Below are 16,482 nucleotides of genomic sequence, written 5' to 3' on the forward strand. Positions count from 1 at the left end.
AATACCGTGAAAGTAACAAGAGAAATTTAACTTACTGTTTGGTTATTCCTCTTAGCTTTTTTCCTCGGTTTCCCTGTTCGCCCTGAAAACAAAAACTTACATTAAGCATTAAAGAACTTTAAGTGTTATGTATCTGTAGATTACATGTACACACACACACAAGTCTGCGCTATATGACTTGGTGGCTGAGAATGCGAGGAGCAGGGTATAGGCAAACAAGGGAGCCTACTGCCCGTGCAACTTGGAACATTTCAAAAACATAGTTTACATTTACTCTGTTGTCAGTCTGATATGGACATGGATGCTAGTACAACTATACAGTAATTCACAGTATGGAGAGAAAATAATAAATAATGATGTACATTGCTGCAGAGGTGAAGCTTTAATAATAAAAAATAAAATAAAAAGCTTACATACATCATTATTAAAAGCAACTGCAAGAGCTACGAGGTACACAGATGTTAATAAAATATTTATAATATATATATATATATATATATATATATAAAATGGACAAAAACTGAAACTGAGCTAAAAAAATTACCCTTTTCCACAGCCAACTTTGTTTATTCATGCGGCTTTTGTAAAAAAAAAAAAAAATCAAACTAACAGCATAGTTGGTATACAATGTGCGATGAAGACAACGCCAACATTGCAGTGGTGGTCGAGTAGTCAGCACACTTCTTTCCCACAAAGGTGATCTGGGTTCCTTTCCTGGCATTTTGCTTGGGTGAAACGTGGCAGACATAGCCATGCCCAAACGCTTTTTTTTTTTTTTTTTTTTAGGTACTCCCGTTTACCTTTTTCATTCATTCCGTCAAAATTCCAGTCTAATCTCATCACCCATCACAGTCATCACGGACCTGTTTTTTATTTATTTATTGATTCATTCATTTAGCCATTCATTTGTAGTTCCAAACTGGTTAAACTTGTCATATCACAGTACATAGCACTTCGTTAAACATTCTTAACATGTCATGTACTGGCTTTTTAGAATGTTCAAACACCAGATTATTTCCCTGCTTGGTTGCGGCTTACATACATATATTTATTAAATGACAAATAAATATAATATAAAACAAAATAATATTGGAAAATAAGATTATATAACAAATGATTTATTTTGGTCAAAGTTATATGAAAATTGACTTAACCAGCTGTCTAAATGCTAGGAATTTTATATAAATATTAATAAAATTGTGCAAACTCATGAATATGTCATTACCTAATGCAATCATGTCAGTCATGTTACCTCAATCTATCAAGCTCCTGACTAGTGAACCAAAGATACAGATTTTGATTCTCTCCAGTGTTGAGAATTTTTCGCTTACAGAAAATTATTTTCTTCCCAGATACAGGACTTGGTGTTGTGATGTCCTTTTACGGAAAGCAATGGTAAAAAACAGAGTAATCAACCTGCAATGGTAACACCACGTGCACCATGGCATCATCATCGTGATCATATTTGGAAATGCTATTCAATTATTTATATATCACTGAAGGAAACATCTCCAACAATCAACAGCCAATATTTCTGTAGCAGCCAGTATATGGCTAAAATGTCTTTTATTGGAGCTAGCCAAGCTGACCAAATTGTGATAATAAGCCAGCCCACTAGGGAGCCTAACCGCCAAGAAATTTGGCACGGACAGTATAGGGTCATTCCATATGAAATCAACCAGAGGCTTTAACCTCTACACCTTAGATTTTCACGTTTTTTTGTATATTGGTAATATCAACTAAATACATTATAAAACTATTTTTTCTAAAAAAAAATTTTGAGTAGTTTTTTTTGTATAAATTTTTGAAAATTGCAAAAATAGCCAATTTTAGCAATGTTTTGGATCACTCAAATACTTGTAGGTTTCCATCTAATGGTGCTAAAAGGCTGTTTGACAGCTCATTTTAAAGGTCATTGAATGGGCTTCAATTTGATATGTAACATGACCAACTTCGGAAAAAAAATAATTTTTATTTGTTTTCAAAATTTTTAATATTGAATTTCTAAAAAACACCATTTTCGATTTTTTTAAAATAAAAGTATGTTATTCCTACATATATTGGTTAGATTTGTGCCAAATTTCAAGATGGAGAATCAATGGGATCATGAGTAAATAAAAATGAGAAGTTTAGTAGATTTGTTATCCATGTTTTATAATTTGTAAAAAAATTTTAGTCTATAACAATAAAATTTGAATACTTTACTAAGTCAAAATTTGATGTAAAATTATGCTACTCTTCCTTGCTGCAACTATTTCTTAAGGCAGCATGGTATATAAACCAGAGCTAAATGAATTAATTAAAAACTGAAGGTTACTTGAAGACAAAACTTCTGCCTTGGTAATTTCGAACATTTAATTGCTGCGGAAGAAACTACGCTCGAGAATTGTCTTTTTGGGACATCTGCTAATAAAGTTGGCAAATAACATTATGTAGGATTGTTGTTTTGCAGTTTTTCAATGTTGTCTTCCAAAAACCTATAACGTCCAACTGACGCTTAAAGCATTTATTTATCTACCACGCCCCCTTAAGCATCTACTAAACTTCTCATTTTTATTTACTCATGATCACATTGATTCTCCACCTTGAAATTTGGCACAAATCTAACCAATATATGTAGGAATAACATACTTTTTTTTAAAAAAAAATAATCGAAAATGGTGTTTTTTTTTTAATTCAATATTAAAAATGTTGAAAACAAATAAAAATTATATTTTTCTCTGAAGTTGGTCATGTTACATATCAAATTGAAGCCCATTCAATGACCTTTAAAATGAGCTGTCAAACAGCCTTCTAGCACCATTAGTTGGAAAGCTACAAGTATTTGAGTGATCCAAAACATTGCTAAAATTGGCTAGTTTGGCATTTTTCAAAAATTTAATACAAAAGAACTACTCAAGATATAAATTTAAAAAAAATGGATTTATAATGTATTAAGTTCTTATTATCAAAATACAAAAAAATCATATAAATCTGAAACATGAAGTTTCTAAATTAATTTTTCTTTGGTTGATTTGATATGGAATGACTCTATATAGCCTACACCAATCACTCACTTAGCTCGACTAATGTGGTCCTTAAAATGTTAGTGTAGTCTGAAATAGTGTATACTGAAACATTGGCCTTCATAAATAGCAAAGCTACTTTACTTAATGTGTTCCAAAATGTGTAGGGAAATATTCTTCATGTAATATAAATATGTAGAATACTCAAAGATTAATATATAACACCATTTATCTCTATAAGCCTACCATTGAAACCTTTGTATGACAAATACAACACCACGTAACTGGAGATACGAGGTTATGTACTACAAAAACTAAGGTGCTTATTCTCCTATCACCGCTTGATTCACACCAATCCTGTAATGGCTGTGATTTTATTTTACTACGCCATTCATTTAAAAACCTTTTCCATGCAAAACATCTATTCATTTCTGTTCCGGTATCTAACGTCAAATAAATTCTCGCTAGTACAACGAACAGAACCAGACTTATATAAACTTTGTGCCAGGTAACAACTGTACAACCCGGCGGCATACGCGTGGACGTAAAAACATTTGGTCCTTTATACCCAATAGCTGTGACAGAACTTGCCATAGCTGACATTTGTACAACAGCCGATATCGTAGTCAGACCTGCACGCGCATCTCTTCTCCCATCGTATAGCTAACTGTTTGCCACGGTACATCTGTTGTTTACTGAGTTGAAGCAGACTTCGAAGAGTCATGCCCGACTATTTTTTTTGTCTGTGGCAATTTTGTGCGAACTGAAATTTACAGACGTGCTATTCAAGACTGGGGCAGTAAAATTAACATAGTGCTAAATTAATTCATGCACTTTTAAGATGTGCTAAGTAAGGGATTGGTGTAATGATGCAAACACAAATGAATAACATCTTTGAAGGATTTGCTTTAAAATTTAAGGGCACAATATGAAGTTTCAAACAATAAACTTTATGTCATAAAAATAAGTTCAAATAAATTTATTCATCAGTATTGTCAACACATTTTTCTTCCTGCCTTTTCACAAGTAGAAAAATAACACAAGTGCATGAAAACTTATTTTATTGGTGAATTACAAATGCTTCTTTGAAATTCAGATTTAATTTTCAATAATATTTCAATGAACTTTTAATAAACTTGTATTCATTACATACAGGATCATCAAAAATGATTGAATATAAAAGAAGCATATAATGGTTATACATATTTGCACATCTGTATAACCATTAAATGCTTATTTTATATTAACAGTAAAGAATACCTTTAATCATTCTCAATGATCCTGTATTAAATGAATACAAGTTTATTAAAAGGAGGGTCTCACATTAAAAAATTATTGAAAATAAAATCTAAATTTCAAGGAAGAATTTGTAACCCACAAAAAAAATGTTTTCCTGCACTTGTGTTATTTCTTCTACTTGTGAAAAGGCAGGAAGAAAATTTGATGGCAATACTGATACAAAAATTACTTCAAATAATTTCTTTATATCCTTAATTATTCTTTTCCAAATAGTCCATACTGTGATTTTAATTTTCAAAGCAAATTTATAAAATATGTTACATAGGTATCTGATAATTTAGAGCACACTAGAAATTAAACCTGTACAACATATCAACATTACCGCCCAAGTAATGGTATTAACATACCCTTGAGTATAAAATTTAATAAATTGAAAGAAATGTATTTTGTGGAAGAACTACACAAGTGCAAAACACATGTTTCGTACACAATGCACAATGCTTTAATTAATAAAAATTATTAGATATTCTTTTAAATTTTACTCTAACCAACATTTTTTTCTCAGCATCGCTTATAAAAATATTACTAAACCTATTTACAGGAACATCATTTTTGTTTTTGTTATAAAGCTTCTTTACATTTGTCTCTTATGTGATGATTGAAGGTCTGCATTTATGACATTAACTCAAGTGACATACAAATAAAAGTTAAAGAAATGTTTGAACCACATAAGAAGAAGAATGTCAACAAAATGTTATATATATTTATTTCTGAATTTTTGGTACTATTTCCACACAATTCTACCTACATAGTGGGTCAGTCGTAAATGTTTATTACAAGTACTTTTCAATTACCTAATACATCAGTGTTATATTTCAGAGTGTGAGAAATTAAACTATAACTTCTTAATGTAGTGAATAGTGTGTGGCACTCATGTCACTTTAATTATATCTATATAATATTTTTTAAAAGAATAATAACAAAAATTCCTATGTTCAAATTCGTATTAAATACCAGGTTTTACACTTAAGTAATTTAAAAATAAATTTGGTATTTAAAAGCAATTATGAATTTTTAGCACAGTTTACTTTCTGTAAAAATTTGTTTGAATGGTACGTATGTGTATTGCCGGTGGCTCGAATGTGTTACACACAATCACAGCTGTGGGCACAGCAAGTCACTGTTATGTCATTGGCAAGCAAGTGGTCAGCTGGAGTCTGCGCGCCATCCTCACCATGGAAGTTGCCTGTCCATGTTGTGCCGGGTTTGAGCCTGGGACTCTGGATGACGTGGCCCTACTGCTGGCTGGGGTCAAGTGTTCTACTGCCAACAAATTCTACTCCTTGAGCTGCTTAATGCAAGTCGCCAGAACTTTGATTAATAGTATCTGACACTTCCATCAATTGCAGAAATGCAGAAATGAATATCTACAGCTTACGTATTTTTCAAAGATGTTCACCATCACGAAAAATTGTTGGAGACTCAATATGCACTTGTGAAGTTTAAAAGTCTTGTTTATCCAAATGGACCCCAACAGTAAAGCTGCGCATGATTTTTTTTTTTTTTACATGCGGGCTGTCCAACTAGTACGAAATGTGTCGCAACTGGGAGTTTAGTTGCAAATTTTTTCCTAACAACTTTGAAGTAAAATAAAACTAACATAATATTTTTGGTAACTTTGGGTATGGAAAATTGTTAGGTGCAAGATAGGGTCATCCAAAATCAAAATAGTAAATTTTTGTTTCATTTTTGTTTCAGACAGAGCTTGTATTTTTGAGCCGCAGAAATTATGGTGGGTTTGGTAATGCAGCCTGGTTGTAATAGAAACATTAAGATGTTATAAATTTGTAAAAATGAATTACTAAATAATTGTCTTGAAATTAATTTGCTTACTAATAATTAAATTATGTTTATTAAACAACCCTCTTACTGGTTTTTTTTTGCTTTAGGTAAAAACAAACTTTGAATTATTTGACAGTGTTTATTTAGTAAGTGAAAGAATACACGTTAATTTATCTGCAACAACTGAAGATTGTAATTCTGTCACGTCTGAGATTCTCAGCTGAGTGATATGTTTGCAGTGTCTAGCCATGAGTATTAGGAGGCACCACAAAAGCAGTGAAGCTATGAAGTGTAAAATACTGTTATACACATAACATCCTCATGTTGAAGCCCTGCACTTAAGTAAATACATTTTGGCAGCTATCCAATTTACAGTATAAGTACATTAGTACAGAAACTTAAAAATACATAGCAAATATAAAATATTGGCACGAGAGCCATTTACAACTCTCTACCTCGGAAATAAAGTAAGGTAGACGATTCTCAATATTAATTTATAAATTATGGTATTAGTTACTATTTTGATGCCAATACAAAGCAAAACATATATTTAACTAAGAAATTATTTTTTGTACCCGTTCGCATTAAAATTTTTCATATGCTTAGATACATTGACACTCGAAGGTTTGGTGCAAACTAAAAATTGGTACTCCTGGCAACACTCGTGCAAAAGAGTTGTTACTGTTAATTTAAGGTTATGTTTTACCCGTTAATTTTGTAGTTTCTCCAAAAAAACATGTTAAGTAGGTACTTATTATTTCATAAGCATTATTAACCACCAAATACTATTGTTAGCTTGTTTTACCTGCGATATAAAAGATATGAAAGTTTGGTTCTCTTACAGAAATTAAGTGCTAACATTAGAAACTTTGTAAAAGTGAGAAAAAATCAAAGGAACACTCAAATCAATAACAATTAGGTTTATGTTGTAAGTTGAAATAAAATAAACGTTATCTCAAATAAGTTTCACCCGTAATCATGATATTAGAATAGTGGGTGCAACATTTTCGACTCCTAACATTATAGTGTCATTAATCATATTTTATTGATTTAAGTATTAAGCCTTGGATGATAATATATGCTGTGTGAGATTAGTGATTAAATGAAGAGTAATCTGCCTTCTAGTCTCCCTAAAGCAGTAGAAGCTGTAAAAAAGAATAGCTACAGAATTCCAAGTTGTTGTATCTGACAACAATGACTCCACTAAAGCAATGCCTCAGAAACTGATGGATAAGTAAAATAATAAAAAAAAAACAGATTTGTGATTTCAACAATAGGGAAAATATCAGCAGACAAATCCTGGAATGAAAGATGTTAAATCAATCAAGTCACATACAGGAAAGAAATTGATAATCCAGAAGAGAACAATTGTCATGAGTTTTATGAACTTTTTAAAACACTTACCCCGAAACATCTGTTTGTCAAAACCTTTTTTTTATCATTAGAGACCAGCGCACATTCTGCCTATCAAACGATACTCTTTATAATGTTTGTGTATGTACAAAACACTCAAACTACATTTATCTTCTCCAGGCCATTTCGAAAAACATGACAGACTATCCTAAAATGCACCAAGAAATGCTGAACAAGGTATCACATAGTTTGGATAATACAGAATGCATGCCGAACAGTTGCGATGTATGCAAAGAATCAAACATTGGGATATTACCCTAGATTCAAATCCCAGTGTTAATTGGAAGGCATGGATTTTTCAGCAGCAGAAACCAAAACAGATTGTAGTTAGCGAACCTTAAGATGACGCACTAGATCAACTACGTGAGAGCACTGCAAAATTCAAGCTGCATCTTTTTGTTAAGAATGTTTGGTCCAATTATTTTCAAAATGCAAAACAGAACCTGACTAGCGAGAAAACCATTGTGCAAATAGATTTTGCTGAAAACTATGGGTTGATCAGTCAAGACAAAATACAATCAGCACATTGGTTTCAAGGGCAATATCATTGGTTCACGCGCTGTATTTGGACTACCGACAAACCCCATTCAGTGATTATATAGTAAGTGATGAATTGAGTCACTGTAAATAAATACACTGTGCATCTCTTTCTGTAGAAAATTTTTCAGTACATCAGGTCGATCAATGATTGATAATATTACACATATACATCTTCAGCAATAATTGCGCGGCTCAATTCAAGAATTTGTATGTAATGGCAAGCATGAATGCACTTAAAACAGAACACAGATTCGCTCACCTTGAATGGAACTTTTTTGCTGCCTCACATGCAAAGGTGCTATCAATGGAATTGGGGGAAATGTCAAAAGATCAGCGTGGATCATTGTCAAGTCCTGAAAAACTATCATTAACAGTACCCAAGAATTTTTATGACCTAGCACACAGTCTCTCTACATTATTTATATTCATATCAAAAGTATCAGTTGAACAAGGGAAGACCATGTTAAATGATGAATGAGAAGGGCTGAAAATATACCAACCATTCAATGAAAACATTTATTCCAGTCTGAAGGAGGCAACAGCATTTGTGTGGCACGAACCTCTTGGTCCCATCTCAAAGCACAGTAGTTTTGAAAACTGCCACCGAAATAGAAAGTGATTGAGATAATGAAGATTTGAAACCCTTTTTACGTTCGGTACACAAAGAAACTCTGTGTCCTGATGTATCAGATAAGAGAGAATATTTCATTTCATGTCGGACAAAACTGTGAGTTTCCGATTTTTACTCTGAACTCAGATGATGAATCGAGGTTACCAGCAGAAGCATGCCTAAAACTGGTGCTGTCACTACTTTCTCATCAAAAGATATTTCCACTGGTTTGTACTTGCTCGTAGAGCTGTTAGCAAGTTCAGGGAAAAAGTTATACAATATCAATATGCTAGTGTGTGCCAGAGCGATATAGATGAAGATGGAGAAGTTATTACTTGAAAACGGGATAACCCATTGTTTATTTTTGTTTTCTATAACTTTTTTGATTACTTTGGTTGCTTGATTTATTTTTAGCTGCCATAGCCGAGTAAGTCAAGGGGGGAAAAGGAATTTGTCCTCTGTTAGTTATAGCAGCAAAAACTATTAATACACCAACAGACATTTTTTTTATTACTATAATCTGTAAATGTAGGGCCAATTTTGTTGCACCAGCGATAGCACTTTAAATCTCCCTAATGACTATTTATAGATTTCATTTTAAAACCTCTAAACAAATCAAAAGGGAACAGATTAAAATGTAGACCTTCAAAAATATATTTCATAAAAAATTGATTCCATTTTATTAGTAACAGACTTTAAATGTGTTTAAATGTTGCACCTACAATAATGGAATCACCACCCATTACTGAAATAATAATTTGCTTTAATTTATATAAGATCACAAAATGTTGAACTAAAACATTCCTCTACTATGAGAAAAATAACTAAACAGCAAAGGCAAAACAATTGGTCCATAAAGCTAACAAATATTTGACTCCCTTTCTATGTTTTCAAATAAAATCTACAATTTTACTCCCCCCCCCCCCCCCTAAGTATTTTTTAAAAAATTAGATAAATACTGAAACTTAACACCTACTTAATCCATCAATCCACTTGTCCCTTTATCATGATTAAATATTTTAATATTCACTTAAAAATAATAGTTTATTCCCAAATTATTTATTGAAATTTCTTATATTTATTACCAAAAGGTAATTTTTTTTTATGTGTGAGGAATTACAGATCTTGTAATTAGCAAGTAATGCGTAGGGCCTGGAAAAATTAGCATCTATTTATTACATAATTAGCAGTTATGATGTTGAAAATTAGCATCTATTTTCCAGAAATTAGCATCTATTTTTAAGAAATTTGCATAAGATATTAAAGTTACATAACAATACAAGAAGTTGTAATAGTGTTTATACCCATTATGACGAATTTTAACACAAACCAAAATCATTAAACGGTATTTGTAAACAAACGTTTGACCACTAGTAATTTCAGATGGAAACAAACTGACGATTCGAGTTGACCAACTTCAGTACGCTAAACGTGCACCACAAAATGTATGATTTGTCCCTATGTAAAATATTGATCAGAAAAAAATTTGAAGACTAAAGTGATTATCAACGAATGTAAAAAACCGCGTACTAAAATATTTGTAGTAGTTTTCAGCATTTAAAATATTTTCATTTTTATCTTTGCAAGTTCACTACGATCCCGTCAACGACCTAGATATTTTCTAGGTTGTTGGTTTCCGTGATGCGCTTCCCGGGAAATTTTGTTTTGTTAGGTTAGATACTCTTCATGAACAGGCAACACACGATGCAATGGCGAACGTAGGCGAACGTGATGTGATCTAACAAAACAAAATAACTGCGTCGATAAGTAGTGTGAACATTCTTTTCTAAACAACATTCAACGGTATCTTGAGTAAATCGTAAAGAATAAATTTACAAAATTACTTATTCTATACTATCATGCGTGATATTTGGTTAAGGAATGTTTTATAAATAAAGGTTAGGATTCGGATTTTATTCCTTCAACAAGCCTTGTCAGAAGCTATTGTTTACGGTAATTGTGTTATGGTGGCTATTTTCAAAAAAAATACTTTGAGGAATGTGTGTTCAAGCCATTTTGTTGCATTCTATAGTGGTTTTTCGCCCGATAATGGCAATTTTACCGCGATTTCGCAAATATAGCATTTATAACAACAATTAGTAAAAAATCGCATCTAACCTCAAAATTCGCAAAAAAATCGCATCTATCGCAAATTGGGAATTTTTCCGGCCCCTAGTAATGCGTGTTTAACATGGCCATCCATTCACAAAATCCAATTGTACGAATTATTTTTATATAAGCACCTAGTTCATGTTGTGCTGAGGTATTTACAAACCCACAGAAAAAAATTTAAGGATTGGTAAAGACAAATGTGAAGCAATACAAAAACACATAAAAATGTAACTTGTTTGGAAAAATTAAAATATAGGTATTAAATTTATGAGTCATTTAAGGTACTTTTACTAATTCTAGCAATAAAAGGAATAACCAAAATCTTTGGCATACTGAAACCTATCATGCTGAGAGGTAACATTTTCTTTCCCCTGCAACTTCACAGCAGTGGATGAGAGACAAGGCATTCATAGAAAGCACTTCACAAAATGTAACATATGCATTATATTTCTAATAACTAGGATCTAAATCATAGAATAGTTAAAAAGTACTTCAATGTGGTTATTATTATTAGAAAAAACTTAAGCACTTTACTGTGTTGTCCAACATATTAGTGAGTTATTTTTAAAAGGTTGAATGGGAAGACAAGAAAAAAAAGGAAAAAAGGGAGGGAGATGTGTACACATCATTCTTCTAACAATCTAATAGTTTATATGTGTACTAAACCCTTTTAAGTCAGGTAGAGGATGGTGATCCCGACTCAGAAGAGAAAAGTCATGAGAGATTCTTTTACATCGTAAAAGATGGTAGGTAATATGTGGTCGGAATTCAAGCAATCTAGGTCTTGCTAAGCTATATTGAAAAGTGATGAACTGTGGGGCGATAAAAAGATGTGTCAGCATCAACCCGAGACAAAAGACTAAGGGACAGTGGCCAGTGCATATTGTGCTTGGCTATTCTATCCACAAAAACACACAACAGTAATAATAAAAATAATTAACTATAAAACAAATAAAGGCATAAAATAAAGTGTGTCAAATATGTCTCGTTTTAAGAGAATTGATTAAAATTCAAGTTTAATTTAAGGGCCTTGGTTGACGGTGTTAGACCCAGGAGGGCAAGTGACTGAGCAAATGTGAGAGACAATATTTAATTGAAACTTAACTAAAAGGCTTGCTTGGTGGCTGAGATTCAGTCTGGGCAACAGAAAACACTTCACCATTTAATTTGACATCGTCCGGGGCAACGCCTCCGGGCCTGATACACCAGTACCCTCCCACCTTCCCCTCCAGCCACGGCATTCAAACCTCCCGCCGCCTGTGTAGTGTGGGGATAGAGTGCCACGGACCTCGAAAATATGGCGCGAGAGGCTTTTGTCGAGGCTACCCGGCAGCCATGTTTTTCACGGCAGTTCTTCTTCGTCATCGCCGTGAGAGGGAGCTGAACTCGACGTAAACCGGACATACCGCGGAGTGTTTATTTGTGTTACCTTGTAAAGTTGGATTCGTAAATGAACGTGTGGACAATCTGTGCGCGCGCGCCTGTGACAGTCAGCTCAGTTGTACCACGTGCGTGTTGTCTGAGTGCCGGATCACGTGTTTGCCTCCTCGACGTCTGGCGTGTGGGACGCCCTAATCATCAGAGCGTGCCTGGCGCTGAGATCGGGCCAAGTCCAGGTGTCGCCGAGAACTGCAGCAAGGGGGTCGAGTCACGTCCTCACACGGGCGATGTCACGCCCTGAGGCGAGTCTCCGCCGGGTCCGTGCCTCTTGACACGGTGGCGCCCAGTAAACTCGTACGTCTCATTAACAATACCCCCGACCATGTCAAATTCCAACAATTTTCCAAATTATTTTGTTACAGGGAAGGTGGATGTCTCACCTACAAAGGTTTCAACCATGGAATTATACTGAATTAGCGACATTTTGAGCAACCAAGCACATCACTTGTCTAATGAAAGTGAAACTCCCTGTTTTACTATTGCACCACCTTGCTTTTGGTTAAGATTAGAAAAATAATGAATGACAAGATAAATAAGATAAGAATTTGCTAATATTTTAAATACCAAAAACAAAAATCATTACATTATTCAAATTTCTTATTACTATAAATTGTTGTTCCATTTTCAAAATTACGTCATTTCGGACTTATGTAATTTTATCTGTAGTTCTCAGATCTTAAATTTTTTAAATTATTTGTTAAAAATATCTTTCTCATGAAGCATGGTAGCCACATAATTCTTATTGGACATAATTATTAACTTTTATTTATAAATCTTGCAAATCAATCCCTGTGTTTATAACTGAAATTTTCTCTTAAGGACTGAAGAGATGTTTTCCCCTTTAAACTGTATACAAAATATAGTAACTAAAAATCAAAAGTGCAGAATAGGAAAGGATGTGATTAGATTTTTGATGTTAGTTTAATCACAGTAACCACCCAATTTTTTATTGCTTGTTGTTGCTATTGTTAAATGGTTACACAATTTGCAATAAATGGTAAAAAATAAAGTAATGGGGCATATGCCTGTTATCATCACATCTTTTTTAATAGACATACTCAGTAACAGACTATTATAAGTTGCACGGGATGGGGTATACATAACGGCAGTTCAAGAGTGGAACAGAGACTTGCGATCTGGTTATCAGATACACTTGTCGCGCATTACAGCTGAAATCATCTGCAGCAGATGTTTGAATGTGGTTTTGAATCACTGAAGAAGCTTTGTTGGTAATGAGAAATGGGGCTAGCATTATGTGTGCGGAGTTGTAGTATTTCCATTCAGGGAAGAGAACAAGTAGCAGGTCACACGCTAGCCTTGCGATAAACTAGTCCAAGTGATGACCACATGACGCAGCAACTGCAGGTGGAGAGGACGTTAGGCGAGTTGCTAGATGCCAACGAGTATTGATAGCGACCCGGGAATCCTATCAACTTCAGGAAGCTGCCAGCATTGAGAGTCCTCAAGGGCACTCCCACCATTTAAGAGGCACAAAGGACTGCACAGTGAAGGCAGCGAGTTCCTTAAGAGTCCAGACCAGCAGCCAGCACAATGATTAGCAAGGCAAGTGCACAGCTTTGATTTTGCTCACACCACCAGTGGGGAAATTAACAGTCTTCTTAACAATGTGGATCAGTAAAAGATTTAAGTTTCACCAAGTAGATTATGTTTGCTTCATGGACATCAGTATTAATCAAATGTAATTCAGTACCTACAAGATTTGGTTTGAAGAAAAGCTTTGAGCAAAGCAGACTTAAATGTAGCATAACTAGAAGATTAGTGACCACATGCTGCACAATGGCTGTTAGAAATATCATGTATGAATTCACTTTATTTTTATCTGGGTAATGGGACCATAGCTGAGATGAGCATCTGCCATCTCTAGTGTACACTAAGATACTCCTGGTGTCTTGGTGCGTACATTCTGCTGTTAATCTCAAACCGTTGGTTCATAAGCCAACTATTGAAAAAATGGCATGAAAATTGATAAATCAATTTTGATACATAACAATTAATTGGTAATTGCGGGGGAAGGGGGAGGGGGCTTATTGTTGCTACCATAATTATACACAGAGTATGCTGAAAGATAAATTAAAAAACTGTTGTTTCAATGATTTAGAAGAATTCTAGTAACATGAATCATGCTGCAAACAAATTGTGACACAATAGTTTTTCTATTTTACATTCACCCCACTCTTCACCCTCAATAGTAAAATATTATCTGGCTGTTTTCAGTCTTAATGGCTTATCTCATCTCTCCATTTCCATACACATGGCCACCTAAGTTGCAGATGTGACATTTGCTCAAAATGAATGCCACACAGATTAAGTTGTTGGGGTACTTTCACTTTTATTTACAGCTATGTGTTAATTTTTTTGCAACATAATTTTATTCGAAAAATGTCTATCTACTGAAAATAATTTGTGACTAAATAAATATTCTTCAACTTTGCCTTAAGAAGCGATGAAAAATAAACTTTACAGACACGTCGTGAAAGACCATGCTTTACTCAGAAATGAAAAAGAGAAAATATAGAAGACCCAATACTTTGAAAGTAATACTAATAGAACACACTACATTTTTTAAATTAATGCTACTTAGAATGTCTGTAATTTATTTTGAAATACTCTGCATACACACATAGCTATGTTAAAATATGTGTGTTAGTAAAATTTCAAGCCTCCTATCAAAGCATGCAGGCAGAAAACAAATACAGTACACATTTTTTGTGTGGCCAAAACCCTATTTGCTGACAGCAAATATTCATTCACATTCAGCTTTCTTTGTTTTGAGCAATCGCTTCACAAGCCAGACTAGTGAGAAACAGTATAATCTTAAAGTATGATGCCTTTAAGAAGCATTCTTGTTCAAAGACTGTGAATCAGGAAGTTGAAAAACTGAATTTGAGAAATAAAGATGGCTTTGCTAAAACTCGTCACGTTTAAATAAACAAGTATAATTCCACATTTATAGAATTAAGGTAGATCTCAGTACTGCAACCCTTTGTAATCAAGTGTTTGTACAAATTTTGGTTGATGAAACATCAAATTCAAATGAATCCTGCAGTTTTAATTAATAGTGAGTTCCAAGTGCATTAAAAAAAATGTTTCAATATTGTGCTGATTGTACAAAGTACATTTAGGTTTAAATCTTTTGAATGTATTATTTTGCTACAAGTCAATTAATGCTCGCCTACTACGGGTCACTCTGCAGCTGAAGGGAAATTAAAAGTTAAACACACATTTAGTATTAATAAATACAGTAAAACTCACTTAAGAAGTTCCCGCATTATAGGTTTTCCCCTTTGAAAATTTAAATAATTATTCCCTTGATTACTTCCATATATCCCTATGTTAATTTTTCCCATTCAAACCGTTTGCATTTATAGATGCTTCCCACATATAACGTTCATCATTTCAGGAATAAAATAATGTAATAAAGTTTATCTTTACACTCTTAAACTTTATTAATTGTTAAAATTTTAGACAATTTTTTTTAAACAATAACAAATATGACCATTATAACCTTTGCCGCACGCAGCAGACTGTTATATTTTTTGACCAATCATCTGCTTGCATTCATATCCTTTGTGAGGCTGTTCCATCTGTACACCATTTCCCTCATTCGAGGCATAACGTCTGAAGAATACAAAACATTAATAAACTGCTACCCATTTGTTGACCTGATTGCGTGACACGTGATGCAACTGATACAAAAATATAAGGAGCTAATACAGTTTAATTGTTTGTTAAGCTCTGTGGTAAAATTTATATGGTGGACGTAATGATGAACATTTTAGTTTACTCATCTTGCTATGATTTTTGTTTTTAGCTGGACTTATAACGTATTGTTACGAACGTTAGAAAGGCCACGTCACGCGCAGGTGCACGCCGTAACATGAGATGTGCCGTGCGCACCTGGGTCGCCGCTTTATCTCCCTCCAGCCCTCCGCTCCCCGCGCGGCGCCCTGCCTTTGACACGTAACTGACACCAGACAGCTGGGAGTTGCGCGAGCCGCCGACATGTGTTTTCGAGAGATTTCTGCCGTCGGGACGGCTCGCGATGACGCGACTGGCCCCGGCCGCTCTCGTGGGTTCTGGAATTTCGCTGGGGCCTATATATATGCCCGAGGACGCCAGTCTGAGTGAGTTCGGAGTGTTCAGTCGGGAGTTCTTCCGCGGCGGAGTTTCCGGGCGATAGTGCCGCGGTTGCGGCAGAGTGGCGAAGTCCTTGGACGAAGGTTCCAGGGCAGGGAGTGAGAGAGTTCAGTGGAGTCGGGA

At 34.2% G+C, this 16,482-nt stretch overlaps 1 protein-coding gene across 21 annotated transcripts in view; it reads right to left on the bottom strand.

Moving 5' to 3' along the window:
* LOC134546323 (bromodomain-containing protein 3-like) overlaps window positions 1-16,482 on the bottom strand; it is a 363,730-nt gene that overhangs the window by 71,025 nt on the left and 276,223 nt on the right. For all 21 annotated transcript variants that reach the window (XM_063389071.1, XM_063389068.1, XM_063389079.1 and 18 more), the window contains one exon: window positions 36-82. In XM_063389071.1, the coding sequence (XP_063245141.1) occupies window positions 36-82 (47 nt within the window). The remainder of the gene's footprint in view (window positions 1-35; window positions 83-16,482) is intronic.

The sequence above is a fragment of the Bacillus rossius genome, chromosome 1 (genome assembly GCF_032445375.1).
Source record: "Bacillus rossius redtenbacheri isolate Brsri chromosome 1, Brsri_v3, whole genome shotgun sequence".
NCBI classification, from domain to species: domain Eukaryota; kingdom Metazoa; phylum Arthropoda; class Insecta; order Phasmatodea; family Bacillidae; genus Bacillus; species Bacillus rossius.